Source organism: Phyllobates terribilis, unplaced genomic scaffold (genome assembly GCF_046119375.1).
Source record: "Phyllobates terribilis strain yellow unplaced genomic scaffold, ASM4611937v1 Scaffold_5084__1_contigs__length_54514, whole genome shotgun sequence".
NCBI classification, from domain to species: Eukaryota; Metazoa; Chordata; class Amphibia; order Anura; family Dendrobatidae; genus Phyllobates; species Phyllobates terribilis.
Window position 1 is genome coordinate 2,792 of NW_027367832.1, and position 20,572 is coordinate 23,363.

At 38.8% G+C, this 20,572-nt stretch overlaps 1 protein-coding gene across 1 annotated transcript; it reads left to right on the top strand.

The window, feature by feature from the left end:
* The first annotated feature begins 512 nt into the window (after positions 1-512).
* Positions 513-10,754, top strand: LOC141249745 (uncharacterized). Its single transcript, XM_073669787.1, has 20 exons — positions 513-518; positions 1,609-1,674; positions 2,013-2,087; positions 2,202-2,309; positions 2,397-2,531; positions 2,614-2,720; positions 2,825-2,918; positions 2,998-3,165; positions 3,637-3,777; positions 3,851-4,054; positions 4,129-4,227; positions 4,305-4,457; positions 4,584-4,951; positions 5,918-6,098; positions 6,193-6,516; positions 7,520-8,276; positions 9,574-9,695; positions 9,843-10,088; positions 10,165-10,558; positions 10,633-10,754. The coding sequence occupies exons 1-20, from the start codon at positions 513-515 to the stop codon at positions 10,752-10,754; spliced, it is 3,870 nt and encodes a 1,289-aa protein (XP_073525888.1).
* The last annotated feature ends 9,818 nt before the right edge of the window (positions 10,755-20,572 follow it).

Genomic DNA, 20,572 nt, shown 5'->3' on the forward strand with positions numbered 1-20,572 from the left:
AAACTGAGTTTATAAATTTGAAAAGAAAGCTAACAATAAAGATTTGATATTAAGAGGGAGTTCCTAGTGAAAATTAGTGTTAGAGTAAAATATAGAAACGTATGAGGAGATGGATGAATGGTTGAGATTAAAAGATGCAAAAAAATGTAAAATTCATTAAAGATGACAATTTTGTAATTTAGGAGGTTGAATTACACACAGAGTAAAAGGAAAAATGCTTAGATTCCAAAATCTTGAGCTCTCTACGTTTCTTCCTCCCACCTCATCTAATGAGCATAGAGTATTAAATTATGATCCTAGAGTATGGATTCGTGAACCTACTAAAAAGAACGGAAAGTGGTGAAAAAGTGATAATGTGACAATTTAGTCAATAAATCATTTTTCTCCTTTATGATTAGTAGGTTTATAAATTCATACTTTATGTTCATTATTTAAGAAGAAATCAGTAAATATGAACACAACACTCACTTTCATACACAACACAATGTTCTCCGAACATAGAGTTAGAAATCATGAACGTAAAACTATGGAATTGTTGAACACACAACCAACATATTATCTAAATTGAACACATAACCTAAAAATTGATACTAATATTCATATTTTAGCTTGTAAAGTTCATATATATAATATATTAGCTTGTAAGGTTCAATTATACAATATTAAAGTTAATAAATAATAATAAAATAAATAAACAAGAAGAACTATAAAAACAATCCCAATATCATTTTTATGTCTAGTGTTCATATTTGAATCTATATGGTTCAATACTTTAATATCAGCGTTCAAAAATAATGAAGTTTAATAAATATGTATGATCCTCACATAACAATTATAACACATGACAATAACATCAACACATGTAAGATCGTTGGAGAATTGATTGAAGTTATAAAACAAGCAAAGTTTGATCCATGAGATTGATGGAGTACAAGCAAACTCTAATTTGTACAAGACACCGATGATTATGGAAGACTTTGAAATGAATAATGAAGATTCCTGGACGAGATTGATCAAGAGTAGAAAAACGAAACTGAAGATAAAATGAGAGACATGGCTGACATGGAGGGGCATAGGTAAATCGTGACTTTGGAGAATGGCTTTGGTTGATGAAGACCTAATTTTATGTTGAAAGTACAATAATGTCCTGCGTAAGTGAAATCATTAAAACAATTATAGTGAATTTGAACCACTGATTAAACTTCATCCAAGGGATGTGACTTGTTTGCATATTATAAGATAAGAATGTTTCTCAATGGATCATTTCTCTTGATATCAATAGCATTTAACGAGTTGATTTAAAAAGTCAAGAAGATTGAAGTGTTTGTATGAAATATATGACACATCGGTAGAGATAGCAGTTTAAATTAGCACTTTCTAAAAACTAATAGGAATAGCAGTGAAGAAAGTAAAAACACTATTAATATGAGAAACTACTTCTAACTACTATTTTCCAAATGCCGTTACTTTTTTTGACATGGGAAATACTACCTTATTTTTCTAGCTTACCAAAGAGGCTCTAAGTTACTTCCAAAACTCTACTGAAAATTTGTTGTGGGGGAGCTGTACATCACTGTTTTCTTATGTTATCTTTTGCCCTATCTACAGTCTATGCAACGTGGAGACCCGGCATGGATTGGTTACATCTATGCATTTTCTATTTTTGTTGGAGTGGTAAGACTTCATACTTTTTATTTCATCCTTCAGATTTGCTATTTCATAACAACTTTCATAATAGTCTTGTTTTATTTTATAGTAGTACTATTTCCAGCTTCCGTGCACTTCATTTTTGTCTCTTGAAAGAAATACTTACTGCAAATGCCAGTTCTAATATTATCGTATAGCATCTTAATTGTTTGTTCTCAAAATCGTGTTTCAGTTTATTGTTTCTTCGGTACCTCGGTTGTTTGTTCTTATAGAGAAAATCCTGTTACAGTATATATAATGTTTTATGACCCTCTTTAGACTTAAAAACAACATTACTTGATTAATGGTTGGTTTATCTAATTCAGTCATTAGGGGTGCTATGTGAAGCTCAATACTTCCAGAATGTCATGCGTGTTGGTTTCCGGCTGAGATCAACTCTGGTAAAGCTATTCCTTCAATGATCTTTAGTCTCATAATTACAGATACAAAATAGTTCTTGGCGATATTAGATAGAGTGAATCCTCACTGATATATCCGACTGCTTGATGCTACAGGTTGCTGCAGTGTTTCGCAAATCCTTAAAACTGACCCATGAGAGTCGTAGAAAGTTCGCTTCTGGAAAAATAACCAATCTAATGACAACTGATGCTGAAGCACTTCAGGCATGTCTATGTGTGCTGATATTCCATGTGTATGGCTGACTGCTTTTAACTTGTGCTTGTGACTGACCATATCTTTCTTGTTCACAGCAAATATGCCAATCACTTCACACACTATGGTCCGCTCCTTTCCGTATTGTAGTTTCCATGGTTCTCCTTTATAGTGAGCTGGGAGTGGCAGCGATTATGGGTGCTATTTTGATGGTTCTTCTGTTCCCTGTGCAGGTACATATTTTTTTTCCTTTTCATATAAATGATAAGGTGGAAAACTATCTGATGATACGTGCATTGTGCTTTTTTGGAGCAGACAGTAATTATCACCAAAATGCAAAAGTTATCTAAGGAGGGCTTGCAACGCACTGACAAGAGAATTGGGCTTATGAATGAAATTTTGGCCGCCATGGACGCCGTGAAGTAAGCTTTTCATACCTGTCTCGAAAGCCTTCTTATTTGTTGACTTGTGAGGAGGGAACGAACAGTGCTGAAACATGCATGCCTCTTTCTTCTTTAACCTCCAGATGCTATGCGTGGGAGACTAGTTTTCAGTCAAAGGTTCAAAGTGTCCGGTCTGAGGAATTGTCATGGTTTCGCAGGTCCCAACTATTGGGAGCGGTATGGAAATACTTTCATACTCAAGTACTGTATTATTTCACCACCATTACTCAACAGGAATGGCTGTGTTCTTATGCAGTTGAATACTTTTATACTCAATAGTCTACCGGTATTGGTGACTGTAGTTTCCTTTGCGATGTTCTCCCTACTTGGTGGAGATTTGACTCCCGCAAGGGCGTTTACTTCACTCTCGCTATTTGCGGTCATGCGCTATCCTCTTTTCATGCTTCCCAACATCATAACTCAGGTGCTCTTTTTTCTCACTTTATATATCTATATATGAAAAGACGTTTCCGGTGCGGACTGATTTTCGGTACGGAATGTGCGGACTGTGCATTTTTCATCATATTATTGGTGCACTATAAGTACATTATCAAGTGGACTACTGGAACACTCTTTCAGTGACTACTGCACTACTGGTGCACTTCTCGATGTATAAGGTGCACTTCCCAGTAGTGCACTGATGCACTTCCCAGTAGTGCACTGGTACACTTCTTGGTGTACTAAGGTGCACCCCCAATAGTGTACTGGTGCACATTAGTAGTGCACTACCAGGTGTACTCTACGGTAGTACACTGTGCACTTTGTAGTAGTGCACTGGTGCACTGTCTAGTAATATACTGGTGCACTATAATAGTCCGCACCGAAAATTAGTTAAATATGTCCATTTTCTTCAAAGAAAATTCCTGAACAGAATCCTACTTTTGAGTTATGGCAGGTAGTGAATGCTAATGTGTCTCTTAAGCGTCTCGAGGAACTATTGCTAGCTGAGGAAAGAGCTCTTCTTCGGAACCCACCTATTGATCCAGAACTTCCAGCTATCTCAATAAGAAATGGAAACTTTTCGTGGGAATCCCAGGTTAAGTTTCATGATCAATTCTTTGTTTTTAACGTAAGTAGCAGCAGCATGACATTTCCTTTTCTGATTGCAGCAAGAAAAGCCAACCCTCTGTGATGTTAATTTGGATGTACCAGTTGGAAGTTTGGTTGCCATTGTAGGCAGTACAGGAGAAGGGAAAACATCATTGATATCTGCAATGCTTGGAGAGCTTCCTCCTACATCATCACATACAAGCTTAGTCATGAGAGGACCAGTTGCATATGTTCCACAAGTCTCTTGGATCTTCAATGCTACTGTATATCTTTCGGAACACAATTCATCTTGTATTGTTAGGGTTGGATAATTGATGGGATGAAGCTGCCATTGCAGGTGCGGGAGAACATACTATTTGGATCAATCTTTGAAGAGGCAAGATATAACAGGGCAATACATGTGACATCCCTGGGTCATGACCTTGATTTACTCCCTGTAAGTATATTATTTTTTCAAATAAAGCTGAGTAAGAAAAAAGTAATGCGTTTCTTATACAATCTTTGCACCGGAAGGGTGGTGATCTGACTGAAATTGGCGAACGAGGAGTAAACATAAGCGGTGGTCAGAAGCAGAGAGTGTCCATGGCTAGGGCTGTTTATTCTAATTCAGATGTTTATATCTTCGATGACCCTTTAAGTGCATTGGATGCACACGTTGGGCGACAGGTAAACAAGAAATGCTGTTCATTCATCAATAGACGCGAAGCCGTCAACATCTTTCATGATTCAAATGAGTTTCAGGCTTAAGTTATTAGATTACAATGCGAATGAAATTTGTATTTTTCTCTTCAGGTTTTTGACAAGTGTATAAAGGAAGAATTAAGAGGCAAGACTAGGGTGCTAGTCACAAACCAGCTACATTTTCTCTCACAGACCGACAAGATCATCCTGGTTCATGATGGCATGATCAAAGAAGAGGGAACGTTCGAGGAACTTTCCAACAATGGTCCAATGTTCCAGAAACTAATGGAAAATGCTGGAAACATGGAAGAATATGTTGAGAATAATATTGAAATGAACTCTGAATCCATAGGGAATGGAATGGTAAATGATGCAGCTAGAGGTACTACTGACGTTCAGAAACCAAAAGAAGGAAAATCTGTTCTCATAAAGCAAGAAGAAAGAGAAACTGGGGTTGTCAACTGGAACGTCCTTATGAGGTAACTGAAAATTTTCCTCTTTCTTCTCCAGGGACAAGTATCAAAACTAGTTATATGTCGTGGTAATTAAGATGTGCAGTATTTTGGATTTTATTAAATCTGTACATAAAACATAAAACAATGATCAAACCATACATGACAATTATAAATTTATCAATTTATACATGAATGTAGGTTCGGATGAGAGGGGAAAGGTTGTGAGACTCCAGAACGGTCGTCGTCTCTGGGGTTCGTGTGTCAGAGGAGAGACGATGCTTGGGATGGCATCTCTCTCACATGAGACGCCGCCCGGACGGCCTCTCTTACATGTGAGACACCGCCCGGGACGGCGCCTCACCTTATTTTTAATTAAAAAACCAACACATATAAAAGCATTAATGTATTCATACTTCGATCTCGTAATCGTTGAATTAGACAGAAAGTCTCGCTTATAAGTAAACATATTACTCCTATATCGGTTTTAAGGGTTGTGATTTTAATTCCTTTCAAAAGAATATGTTGTGATTTTAGCAATTAAATTTTTTACGGTTATAAAATAAAAAAATATTAAGGTTTTCATAAATATTCGACACCTACTTGCAATTTCCGACTCGAAAAAAAAAATATTACTATTTTTGAGAAAAAAATATTTATAATTTTACTTATATAGGATTATGCCAAGTTATTTCCAATTTTAATATATTTATAATTTTTTATTAAAAAAAATAGGGTGCGTCGTCTTTCCTTTGGCACCTGAACTCCAGAGACGACGTCCGTTTCGGCATCTCACAACCTTTTCTTTCTGATTCCAAGCCTCAATCCATGTATAGATTAATGAATTTAAAAATATCATGTATAGATTAGTAATCACATGTACATATTGAAAAAATATTCAGTATTTTGAACTAAATGTATTGAAGCAGCATATACTTATCCTGTTAATCACTATACTGCTAAAATCTTACTCTTGATGTGTACTTTGTGCAGGTATAAGAATGCATTGGGAGGTTGGTGGGTTGTCTTGATACTTGTCACGTGCTACATATTAACCGAAACTCTGCGAGTATCGAGTAGCACGTGGTTGAGTTATTGGACGGATCAAAGTGTTCCCAAGAAGTATGGAGCAGGGCTCTACAATTTAGTCTATGGACTTCTGTCATTTGGGCAGGTACCTAAATCATTTTCTGATCTTTCTATTACATTGGCTACTAATTTATAGCAAGTTAATCAGTTCAAAACAAAATGAATGTCATTTAAAACAGGTCTTGGTGGCCTTGACAAACTCATACTGGTTGATCACTTCAAGTCTGTATGCGGCCAAAAGGATTCATGATGCTATGCTCAACTCAATATTAAGAGCACCCATGGTTTTCTTCCATACGAACCCACTGGGTCGCATCATCAATAGATTTTCCAAGGATCTTGGTGATATAGATCGCAACGTGGCAGTATATGCCAATATGTTTCTGAGTCAAGTGTCACAGCTTCTTTCAACTTTTGTGTTGATAGGGATTGTCAGCACTATGTCCTTGTGGGCCATTATGCCTCTTATCGTCTTGTTCTATGCAGCTTATCTCCACTATCAGGTACTAACCACTTGATAACTGCACTAAACTAAATACTCTTCTGAATTTATGCAATTTCATGTTTAAAAAAAGAGAGATTTAGGGCCCATTTGATATCCATATCCTAAGATATTAAATATCAGGTGAGTATATCAGATATCAATATGTGATGTTTGATATATAAATATATTGATATACTTGATATACTCCATATACTCAGTTTTATTAAGATATCACTCATATCTCTTCTTGTTCTTATCTATTTTACATATTGCTTTCTAATCAAACTATTTTCTTCTTGTTGATGATACCATTATTGTTCTTAGAAATATCATCGGATATCTATAGCATACCAAACGCAGATATAAGAAATCATCTCGTATCCATACCTAATATCTGATATTCGTACTCATACCTAATATCTGATATTTTAAGATATAAATATCAAACGGGTCCTGAATATATATTAGAAAACGAGTATATAAGGATTCTAAGTATATCAACTTGATATCCATATAATGATATACCAAACATATGAGTATGACCAATCTTCATATCCATATACTGATATACTCCCTCCGTCCCATATTATAGTGTCCATTTGTAAAATTACGCGGAATTTTATGCGTTGGAATGTTTAATGATTGAAGAAAGAAGTGATGGAGAAAAGGATGATAGAGAAGATGATAAAGTATATTGGGTGGAGATATAGTGTATTGGGTAAAGAGAAGTAGGAGAGAGGAGAGAGATATTGGTGTTAGGAGAAGAAAAAGTGCGTGAGAATTAGTGAAATTGTGTTGGGAGAAGAAAAATCAAAAGTGAGAAATTTCTTTAAATGGAAAACGGGAAGAACTTTCCGGGACGCCCGATAAAGAAAGTAGGCACTATATTATGGAAGCAGATCACCTTTATAGATTTCTTATTACTAGGGCTTCTCTTTGTTAGTGTCTTCTTGATTTTAAATCAAATAGAACAAATACATATAGACTCTTACCTAGTACGAACGTCTACATGTATGTGGCAGAGCACAGCTCGTGAGGTGAAGCGTTTGGATTCCATAAGCAGGTCTCCTGTATACGCTCAATTCGGAGAAGCACTGAACGGGCTATCCACTATCCGCGCGTACAAGGCGTATGATCGAATGGCCAATATGAACGGCAAGTCAATGGATAACAACGTGCGGTTCACCCTTGTTACGATGGGAGGCAACCGTTGGCTCGGGATCCGGCTAGAAACCCTCGGCGGCCTCATGATATGGTTAACAGCTACATTCGCAGTGATGCAGAACGGAAGGGCTGAAAACCAGGCAGCGTTCGCCTCCTCCATGGGGCTTCTCCTCAGCTACGCACTCAACATCACGAGCCTACTCACCGCTGCTTTGAGGCTCGCAAGCATAGCTGAGAACAATCTGAATTCTGTTGAAAGGGTCGGCACGTACGTGGACCTTCCATCGGAGGCGCCACCTGTAATTGAAGACAGCCGACCACCGCCAGCCTGGCCGTCCTCTGGATCCATCGAGTTTGATGACGTCGTACTCAGATACCGACCAGAGCTTCCTCCTGTTCTACACAGCGTCTCCTTTAAGGTGCGTCCTAGTCACAAAGTGGGGATTGCGGGCCGTACGGGTGCAGGTAAATCCAGTATGCTCAATGCTTTGTTCCGGATTGTAGAACTTGAAAGGGGGAGGATCTTGATTGATGATTATAACATCGCGATGTTTGGACTCACTGATCTCAGGAAAGTTCTCGGTATTATTCCTCAAGCTCCGGTTTTGTTCTCAGGTATGCGGAATTTCGTTCAATAAACTTCTCATGCTCATGAAATTTATGGGTTATTACTTTATACCGTAGCAAACAAGATAACAAATCCTAAGAGAAGAACAAGCCTCCCAATGAGCCCTAATATCAATGGGAAGAGACTCCAAAGAGCCAGGCCGAATTCTTTAGTTAATTTCTGGATGATCTTCGTGTAGCACAAACTCCACTATTTAATTTTAAATTACGTGAGGTAACCTCCTCCTATTAAAAGACACTACTACCCTCGATAACCAACTCTTAATAAAAGACACGTCAAAACTCAGTTGCTTGGCTGATATCCCCTTCTTCTTTTGTTCAATATTCGAACCCTAAAAGTTAATAGAACGGGACTGTTTATAGAGAGGTCTCTTAGTTGACAAGTATAAAAAAAAAAACTCTTAATAAAAGACACAAATATCCATAAAAATAATTTTAAATCTAAAAAGACATATGAATACTTCTTCGGGCCCCTACTTTAGTTATTGTTTTCTAATTTCGAGCGTACTAAAATATAATTTTTGTTTTTCTTTTATGTTTTCTGTCTTATTATCTCGCATCCAACAATCTTTTCTCTCTTTTTTTACATCAAAACTCGTACCAAATTAATCTCTCTGGATACAAATATTTGTTGTTAGACAAAATTTCGCACAAATTAAGGTAAGATTTTCTTTCTCCAAATAACCTTACTAACATGTCATTGGAAATGTAAAAAACAATGTATAGAGAAATAAAATAGTTTGAATGTGATAATTACATAAAAGTAAATGTGATAAATGGGAAAAAGTTGATAAAATGATATGTATTATATCCAACGAAACTACCATAAATGACATATATTTGTATCCAGAGAGAGTATATGTTATTTTCTCTCCTACACTCACAGTCATCTCATCTTTACTTTCTCTTCCACCTTTCTTAAATTGTCTCGGTAATGACAAACGAGAACTATAATAAGAGCATCCGCATTGGTAAGGTTTTTTGCCATTTTTTAACCTAGTTTTATTATTGAAATATATTGTAATTTACTTGGAAAAATGTATAAGGTAAAATTAAATCCTTTTGAAATTGGTTGATGCTGATGTGTATAAAAACTTTTGGTTGAAATTGAGTTCTTGGTTTTTTAAAGGTTACTTAGTAACGAATCTTGGACATAAGTTTTTAAAAAACCTCCGGTTTAACTAAAAAGTCAAATATTATTTTATGCTAAAAAACCTCGAATACAAGGTAAGGACTAAGGAGGGAGTATAATTCATGTCCTAACAGCAATACTTGTGTATTCCAGGGACTGTGAGATTCAACCTTGATCCTTTCAATGAACACAATGATACTTACCTTTGGGAAGCCCTAGAGAGGGCTCATTTGAAGGAAGCCATCAGAAGGAATCCTTTTGGTCTTGATGCTGAGGTAGGCCTTAAACGAAGTTAATCATAATGACACATAGTAATGTAGTAGTAGTAGTGGTTACTGTGCACATAAACTGAGCTTGAACTACATGAAATACTTTGCAAGAAGATAGCCTGCTTACATTTTCATTGTTACATTTAATGGCAGGTATCAGAAGGTGGGGAGAACTTCAGTGTCGGGCAGCGACAGCTACTGAGTCTTGCAAGGGCATTGCTTCGAAGATCAAAAATCCTAGTGCTGGATGAAGCAACAGCGGCGGTTGATGTGAGGACTGATGCTCTCATTCAGAAGACTATCAGACAGGAATTCAAATCATGCACCATGCTCATCATTGCACACCGACTCAACACTATCATCGACTGTGACCGCATCCTCCTACTCGACTCTGGCCAGGTATGATGTTTAAAGACAGATATAATTGAAAATCATTAGAAGGCTGAAAAATGTATGATTTGATTTCTTACAACAGGTGGTAGAGTATGATACTCCAGATAGACTACTTCTGTTGAACGAAGACAGCGCTTTCTCAAAGATGGTTCAGAGCACTGGCTCAGCCAATGCTCAGTATCTGCGTGGTCTGGCGGTTCGAAGCAGAGATAATAAGGTGAATTTAGAGAAGATGAAGAGGGAGGCCTCTTCCAGGTGGGCCACCGCTGCTCAGTATGCACTGGCTTCATCACAGAATGACCTTCACAACTTGCAAATAGATGATGATGATAACATACTCAAGAAAACCAAGGACGCCGTTATAACCCTGCAAAACGTTCTCCAAGGGAAACACAACAAGGACATTGAAGACTCACTTGAGCAGTACAATGTTTCGGAAGATGGGTGGTGGTCAGCTCTCTATAAAGTTGTTCAAGGTATCAAATGTCATTTCTAATAGTAGCTTCTGAGTGATAAGTTTATAGTGGTTGACATCATGGACCGTATTCAGGCCTTGCAATGATGAGCAGATTGGGAGGAGACAGGCTTCAACAACCGGATTACAACTTTGAAGTCGATTGGGACATAGCAGACGGATCACAACTTCGGTCGGGTTCTAATTCGGAAGAATGACCCTCGGTCAGTGCGTGGTTGTTCTTGTGATTGTATTACTCAATTTCCTTACAGTATCATGATTTTGCAACACCAACAGGGGAAAACCTGTCAATGTAATTGATTAACAAACATTCAAAGTGTGAGTATGGTGTGCCTTAAAAATACAGTAATGCTTTCTGTGAAGAAGATCAAATTGCTTTATGAACAAGTGCACAAGTTTAAACGCTTCTGCTGAATCCAGTAATGCTTTCTTGATTGTTGAAAACGACGATGTTTTTTAGCGCATATCAAGATCTCCTTATAAAGAAGGTCACTTTTGATTGATGAAAGAATTGAATTACGGAAGCGATTGAGAAGTAAATGATCCCCAAAATTTAAACTTCCCCAAATTTTCGGATTTAATAGATAGATCTAGGGTTTAGATTGATGAAAGAATTGAATTACGGAAGCGGTTGAGTGATAGACTGAAGATAATGTGCGAATTGCAAGTCTCTACCAGTTGATATTGTTCAGAGAAAGATCATACCAAGCGTTGGCTTCTCTAAAAATATGGCGAAATCGGATCAACCAATTTCTACAAATCAGGTTCCGTCCACTAGACACCAGACGAAATAAAGGATGACCTCGATCCACGGGTTTAAAGAGCAACTGAAACGCAGCAAGAGAGTCAGTTTCTAAGTAAACCTTCATGAGGCCACGAGACTAAGCAATTTCGAGGCCGATAATGAGGCCCCAAATTTCAGCTTCGATAACACTGCGAATACCGATATTAACTTTATAGCCGTACACACATGATCCGGCGTCATTCCTCACAACTCACCTGTAGCCGCTAAACCTTGAATGACAGAACCATCAGAATTCAGTTTGCTCCAACCCAAATCATGCTTGTCCCACTTAGTCTCCCTACGAGCAAGCATGTTCAACGATGGGCCAGGACTAGCTTCAGAAGCTTTCAAGTACTCAGCGAGGCATTCAAACACAAAACTCTCCTTGTTCCCACCAAAACTCTTCCCATTAAAAACCCGGTTGTTCCGTCACTTTCAAGCCCACCACAACCTCATGAAAAAAAATCCTACCAAGCGAAATATGAATGTTGATGCAATGAGGCTGATAAATTCAAGCGAAGCTAGACCGGAAAATCAGAGCGGAAAAAGTCCAATAAGGAGTGAGGAGGCCCAATAGAAAGCCAAAGGGACTTTATCTCCGGACAGTCCCTAAAGAGATGATCAAGGCTTTTCTGAAACAGTGTTGCGAGAGCTACAAACGTTGGAAGATGCTAATGCGTCTACGAACCCTTTCGTGATTGGTCAAAATAACCCCATGGAGAAGAAGCCAAGAAAAGAGGCGCACTTTCTCGGGGACCCGAAGTTTCCAAATTCACCGGAAAATCGATTTGTCAATGTGAGAATTCAGACCGTTCCCAGAGACGAGAGTGTATGCAGTTTTAATGAATATACTCCATCAGAAGAAAGACTCCAATGAAAAATATCCGGTTCCCCCGAATCTGAAGGGAGTTGGATTGAAGCCAATTTTAACAGTAAATGAGGAGGAAGCAAATGAGTAAGAAGGGGCCAATTCCAACTGTTTCTGTCTATCCAGTAATGCCTAATGGTAACATGAAGATACTCCTCTTGCACATGAGCAGGGATCTCATAGATCAGCGGATAGTCAGTCAACCAGCGATCCGTCCAGAATCTGACCTGATGACCATCATTTACACTCTAGCAGGCACCTCTAGAGATGACATTGCTAACTCCTTTTGCAGATGCTTCTCCAAATTAAAGATGGGTGTCTATGCTTGCTTTGACTAGGGCGGATATACTTGGCACGAAACACTGCATTCCAGATCGAGCTTCATGAGTCAAGAAATTCCAACCCAGTTTGCCGACGAGTGCAAGATTCAAATCAGGCCATGTTCTTCAAACCGAGGCCACCACTATTCTTATCGTTGCACACTGTTTTCCAGTCAACCAAATGCATTTTTCTTTTGTCATCCGTTCCACCCCAATTAAAGGTCCTAGTGGCCCTATCAATCGCTGAACAACAGCTGCTTGGGAGAAGCAGCGAGCCATAGAATAAATGGGAAGAGAGGATATAACCGACTTCGCGAGAGTGATACGCCCAACAAAACTGAGCTGACGACTTTTCCAGCCCGCCAGTCTCGCATTTATCTTGTCCAAAAGTGGTCTGAACGTGTGTTTATTAACACCTTTATGCAACAAGGGCATACCTAAATAGGAACCCAAATCGTTTGTCACGGTAAACGAGCTAGCAAGCTGAATTTGGCTCTTGATCTCCGAGCTGACATTAGGAGAAATGAAGAGTCCTCGACTTCTCCATATTCACTCTCTATCCTGATGAAGAACAAAATTCATGGAGACACACTTTAATCATCAAAATCTGATCACCCGAAGCTTCCGCAACAAGCAAAATATCGTATGCGAAGAGAAGATGAGATAATGCTGGACCCCCTCTAGATAACCGAATAGGCTTACAAGTTTTCCGGGAAATAAGCGAATTGATCATATGACTCAGACGCTCAATACAAAGAATGAACAAATATGACGAAATCGGGCCCCCTTGTCTAATCCCCCTAAAAGGATAGAAAGAGTCAGTAGCTTCCCCGTTAACAAGGACTCTCATAGCCGGAGTAGAAATGCATTCCGAAATCCACTCGACCATTTACAGGGAAACCCGCGTCCCAGATTGAATGAAGAATAAAGTCCCATCTCAATCTGTCGTACGCTTTCTCAAGGTCGACTTTCAAGAGCATCCAACCTCTGGCACCTTCTTAAACCTCATCAAGTGAACAATTTCCTGGGCAAAAAACAATATTGTTTGTAATCACCCGCCCCGTAAGGAAGCTATCATGAGTTAGGCCGATAAGTTCCTTAAGAACCGGTTGGAGACGGTTTGCAAGAAGCTTACTAATGGTCTTGTAGAGAACATTGCCAAGACTGATAGGCCTAAATAAGCACACTTTGTCCGGATTTGAAACATTTCAGGATAAGCGATATAAGGTGTATCATTCAGGCCTGGAGGGAGGAGACCCGAGCTGAAGAAATTGAAAACCCTCCTCTTGAAAGCTTCTCCCACCGTACTCCAACATTTTTTAAAGAACAACGATTGATAACCATCCGGACCAGGAGCTTTGAGAGCACTCATTGAACGAACCGCATTTGCAATTTTCTCATCATCAAAAGATCGCTTGATAGAGGCCACTGCTTCGGGTTAATGGAAGGGAAGTACCCCAGGGGAAGTGTAATAGGGGAAATCTCATCTCTATGAAGAGTATAAAGTCTTGCAAAAAAGTTAAGACACTAAGGAGCCAGTATCATCTCTTTTTTCCACCTAATTATATGTCTCATCCCGCAAGGCCACAATACGATTAAAACGATGTCTAATGTTTGTAGAGGTGTGGAAGAAAGAGGTATTACGGTCCCCGTCTTTTAACCAGAGCTCTCTTGATTTCGTCTTCCAAAGCATGCTCTCACGGTCAAGAACTTCCTCAAACTTAGCGAGCAGCTTAGCCTTGTAATCAAGAAGGGCCTCCGAGACACCCAAGTCTAAATTAATCTGATTATGCGCCATGTCCTCCAAAAGCTTACCCTTCGATTGTCTCCAAAGCATTCTTTGTACCATTTCTGTAATTTTGGTTTAAGGAGAGCTAGAGCCTCGGTAATCTCAATGTCATCAACCCAAGCACTAGCAAGAAACTACAAAAATCTCCCATGCTTCGAACCGAAAAGAACGGCAATGTCTGGGCACTATATGGGGGTTGAGATGAAGAAGCAGCTAGAAATGGTCAGAACAGAGTATCGGTAAGTGACGAACCGTAGCTTCAGGGACAGTCAACATGGGCGCAACAGTTAGCAAGAACGCGATCAAGACGTTTGGAAATAAGGTTGCGTTCCAAGTTACCTCTAGACCACATGTAACAAGAACCAACAAAACCAAGATCCACCAAACCTAAAGAGCCAATGAAATCCTGAAAGATATTCGAGTCGTTATACGGCAAACCCGAGCCTCCACTTCTTTCCTCCAAACTCACAATACAACTGAAGTTGCCTCCAAGAAAGATCGGTTTTGACACCCCCTCTATATCATTCTGAAGATCAGTCCAGAAGGAGCATCTACGGTGGGCCGAGGGAGGCGCGTACATGGCAACAACCTGATAAGAAGTTCTGCCACAAGTAATACGAACCCAGATAAAATTGGTATGGACCTTCAAACAAAGGACATTAATAATGGAATCATTCCAGAAGAACCAGGTCCCACCCGCATACCCATCAACTTCGATTCTTTGGACATTAGGGAGGGAAATAGCTTTGCAAATTGAGTCATCCACTTGACCCGATACACGGGTTTCAAAGAGAGCAATGAAATTGAGTTTATATGTTTGGATAAGGTAGTTAAGTTTGTTAACAAAACCTCTTACATGCCCCAAAGCAATTCCAGAACAAACCAATCATTTGATTATGGGAGCACAGTAGATAAAGAACAAGATTAATGGTTCGCACTGGCCAAAGCCATGCAGATGTCTTCGTCAGAGACTGAATCATCAATTAGTTCCTCCATAGCAGATGCATCATTGTGGACTGGTTGGGCTTGACTGGAGGCCTCAAATTATTTCACACCGGAATTCACATTGTCCAGATCGTATAATTGATCTGTCTGATTAATCGGGCCCAATGCCCCTGTTTTTTCTTTAAAAAAGATAGGCCTAGTTACGTTGGGGCCCAATTTTGCTTTTGAAGAGGTTCAAAAGTTGAGCGAGACCTTTTGACGGTCCAACAGAAACCGAACTAGTAGAGTTGGGCCCTTGACCCTTGTTTTGGGTTGGTTTCCTAGATATTTTCCTCAACCTATTCATGTTCTTCTTTTTAGCTCCTTCCTCTGCCGCCCTTATTTCAGAAAACTCCAAAACCTCTTTACCTTTCTGATTCCCCTCTACAGTCCCCAAATCTTTCTTTTCCCTGAACCTGGGCAACCTTTTTATCTTTCACAAAGGTCTGTATTTTTCCTATCCTCTACTCCTACAGCTCTTTGACCTACCCATCTTCCGTCAGACCAATCTCCACCTTCGGATTCGCGACTTCTTCTGAATCACCGGGTAGACACTGAAAGCGACCGGACTTAAGGGGAGTCGGATTTTGAGTGGTGTCTTGTGGGGTCCAGTGATCTGCCTTGGGGAACCACCTTTTTGTCCTCGTTTCTTTTCTAGATTCTCTTCCAATAATGGGGTTTCATCCATGCCCCCCCCCACTGACCTTTGTTTTACGGTGGACTTCCGGTGTGAGCAGATTTTAGCTTTTCCTCCTCAACTTTCTTGCGCGCAATAACCTCGGAATTCTCATGGCATGAAGGTTGAAGATGACCATAATGACCACATCCAAAACAGATAGTGTGGATCCCTTCATACTGTATTGGCACTCTACACCCGTTACAATGATAGCTCCTTTGAGTGACTTAGTTAAGTCCAAGTGAATACAAACCCTTGCAAATCTGCCACGAGATGCCTGAAGAGTTTGGATATCCACTTTCACCACCTCCCCCATCGTAGAGGCTATCCTTCAAGGATCGATTCTTCATAGAAAATGAACGGCAGATCATAGAGGCTGAATCCATACCAAAGTAGTATTAACAACGTTTGTGAGAGGGTTAAAACTTGGGGGCCATGGCTTTATGATTATATAATGCCCAAAGATCATCCAAGGGCCATTGCTAAGGGCATTGAAATAATCCTGTTCAACTGAGAATTTCACAGTGTAATAACCATTTGGGAGATCGATAATGCGGAGCTTACCTGCAGGTTTCCATATTACGCGAAGCTTCTTGTTCATAATGTCGTGTGGGACCATCGTTCCAAGGGTCTTGATAACCAGTGAAGAAGACCAGGCATCCGCCAGACCGAGACCACCTCCTCAACAACAATAACTATTGGTTCAACCTCCATAGAAGGGTTCTTCCAAACTGTGATCTTCCCTTTTAGGAACTCTTTCTCCAAGATAACTCTTTTGATAATATCATCTGACGCCACAACCCTCCATCATTTGGGGGACTGGTTCTGGTTCTGGGTTGCTTGCTTGATATTAGCAGAAATTGTTTGGGAGGCCTCCATCGGGTCAGGCGGACATGGTGACGGCGGTTGTGTTTCCGAGATGGAGTCCGGGGTGGGGGTGAAGAGGCCAGGGCCTCCATGGCTCGGAGCCAAAAAAAGGGTTCAAGAATAGAGTTTTACCTGAGTTGTACAAAGAGTTTTTTACCGGATAGAAAGCATTCTTTTGAGAATAATCAAAAAGTCATTCCTATAATAAATAGTATGGCAACAAGATTACTCAACTTGTTACCTAGTGTCTTTAAATTATTAATTTTAAAGGGAGAAAACAATTAGGAAGTCACCAAAAATCTTGAGAATGCCTATCCTAGAGCAGTCCAATTTTCCTACTCCACTTTTATACTTCAATTTATGTTTCAAATGAATGTGATTGGATGAGATTTTAACCATTTTATTATTGAGGGTTTACTAATTTCCTTTTAGTATTTATTTCAATAATATCAACCAATAACATTCATTGAAACATGAGTTGAAGCACAAAGCTGGAGCAGGAGATCCGGATCGATCCTAGAGCATCTTTTTGGATGAGAGAAGTAAGATCTAAATCTTCCTTCCAAATTCTCCCAGTGCCCAAGAAACCAAGCTTTTCTATGCGATCAACAACTTGGTTGAACTCGAGGAAAACATCAGAGAACACAAAAGTTGGACAATCCAATAAATTAACACATATGTTAAAAATAATCTGGTTGATTTCCGAGGGACAATGTCAAATGTCATTCAGTACGTTAATCAGGCATAAGTTATCACCCTTAGTTTCAACAATGGATAAATTAAGTTCTTTAATTTTCCTTGTAGCCAATTTGAGAGTCAGGGCTTCAGCTTGTAAAACTGTGATAATAGATCCAGAGGTATTGTCAATAAAAATTTGTGAGCCAAAACAATCTCTAATGATAAATCCCATAGAAGCATTCTCATATTTATCGACAACACCATCAAAGTTTACTTTGCAAATGTTAGTCTTTGGTTTAGTCCAATGAATGTTTTTAGTTTTCTTTTGTTTACCATGCGGAACGCTCGAGGGTGACGGTGCACCATCTTTATTAAAAGCTTTCGTTTTCTTCCAATTTAGTCTTAGATTAGTGATAAAGGAGTTAAATCCTGGATTTTATTATCATTATTAGTCTGGAAAACACATTAATTTCTACTCATCCAAATAGCCCACCATGGCGTACCAAAGGTAATGATCTAGTGCCTAGACAGTTTGCTATTAACATCAAATGGTATATATTTCATACATGCATTATCCGTTTGTATAGTGTTTAGAATTGTGGTTATGGATTGAACTTGTTTAATGATGTGATCACATGTAAACGGGTGTTTGAAGAAAAGTTGTATAGCATCCTCCGCAAATTTTGACAATTTTGACAGTTTAGTGGTATCAGTATGTTTTTCATAAAGAGTTTCATTTTTGTAGGTACTCCATCGAGGGCTAACTTCCACATAAAGTTCTTGACCCTTGAGGTAGGTATGAAGTTTCAAATTCCAAGAGAAAAAATCCACATGGGTCGATTATGGTTTGGTAAAAACTCAAAAGCAGATTTAGTAGAGAAATTACCATTTTGTTCAGAAACCACATGAGTTTGTCAGGTAAATTATTTGTCGGTAGTATAATTGATGATATCAAATCTATCCCAAATTGATTGAAAAATTGTGCAATCTTATCAATGTTCCACTTTTGATGTGTTATTAAAGAACTAAATTTGCTATTGTTAGTGATATCAACGTTGGACAAAGCAAATTGGTGAGTTTTACAATCCAGGATCCAATTATCCTTTCGTATACGAATAGACTCCCCATTGCCCAAACACCAGAGGAGGCCTTTGGAAAAATCTGTCCGAAGTTTGATAAGTTGGGACCATTGCCAAGATTTGTTTTTCTGTTGTCGTCATAGTTAAATAAGTCACTTCCTTTAATATACTTTTCTTTCATAATATTTACCCAAATATTCCTTGGTTCTATAAGAATTTTCCATAATATTTTTAGTTGTAGATCTTTATTCATTACGTCCCCTTTCCTAATAATTAAGGCCCCTTAGCTTTAGACTTTCAAATCTTATCCCAACCAATGAACGGGGAGTGACTGTTACCTTTATTCCAGTAGAAAGTTCTATTAGCTTTCTCAAGATCCGCATGTATGGATGTGGGAAGCATGAAGTTTTGCATGATATATTTGGTTTAGCAAATAGGTTTGATCTAATGAGGGTCACTCTTCCTTCCCGAGATAAGGAAGAGGCTTTCCATTTTGTAAGTTGATTTTTCTGGAAATAATTTTATCTTTGAATATAACCTTATTAACTTTCCCAGTTATTGGACAACCAAGGTACTTGTCTAAGGATGAAATGATCGGGATATTAAGGGTCGACTGAATAGTCAATTTTATTTTATTGTAGTTTTTGTTGTCGTTTGAAAGGATGATTTATGATAGTTTACCCATTATCCTGAGATTTTCACAATAACCATCAATGATTGTTCGTAGCGTTTGGCAAGTAGATTGCTTAGCTTTAGCAAAAATAATAATTCCGTATGCAAAGGAGAGGAAAGGAATAGTGTTAGTTGTATGAACTAGCCCCTTAGGTCGTACAACTGATAATGCCTTAGTTTTAATGATAACAAACTACCTTATGAACTAATGTGTGTATTGAGTGAGATATCACATGAAATCGATAGGCCTTTGAGTTATTTAGGAAGCTAAAGAGTGGAAAACAACGAGCTCAAGAGAAGAGACAAGAGCGAGTTTAGCAAGAAGACTAGCGCTCAAGGCGCTTAACTAGGAGCAAGGGAACCGAAGGATACTGAAAGGGACCGAACATTGAGAGAGAGGGATCGAGCTGCACAAAGGACGCGCTCAAGGGGACCGAAGACGCTCTAGGGGACCGAAGACGCTCAAGGGGACAAGCGCGTATTTATGGAAAGAAATCTCCCTTGAAGCTAAAGAAGGAAATAGAGCTAAAGAAGGAAAGAGTGGATTCACCAAGAGATTTCCAGATTCGAGATCTAATCAGTTGAAGCTACTTTGTCATTATATTTAGCTAGTTTAGATTTGATACTTTGTTTATTGTTATTCACTTGCTTTTAGAAAATTAGTTTTCGGTGATTATGCCTTAGTATAAATAGTTTAGTTTCTTTATCAAAGATGTGGTTGTCGAACTAGAGAGAGAGAGTTCATATTGATTTAGAGCTTAGGCAATAGCTAGGAGAGTTGAGAGAAACTAAGAACTGTGTGTTCGCCTAGTTGTTGTAAGTCTCAAGAGAAATCAAATACAACCAACATTTGGAATTGAAAGTGTTTAACTTGTTCTTAGTCTATATTCCGCACAAAAGATTTGATCTTTAGTTAGACTAAGTACTTCACGATCCACAATTGGTATCAGAGCAGGATCCAATTCCACTACGGCAATGAAGAATTCAGAGCTCAACCTAGGCATGTCCCCTCAACAAACCTCACCAGCTTCGAGAAGGAGATCTTGATTGGTGGATGGGAGTTCACATGACGTTCATCCAAACCTGTGATAAGGAGAGCTTGATAGGCATTTCCCCTTTTTTAATGATGACAAACTTAGAATCCTGGCATAGACATATTATAGAGCTGAGATAAGAAGTAGCTTTCAATCCCCCTTAATCAATGAACAAGTAATAAACATCGCCCTTTAACTCCATATGTTCTAGTTCCCCCTAAATTAAACAACTCCTATGCTTGTAATATTCCCCCTTTTGACATC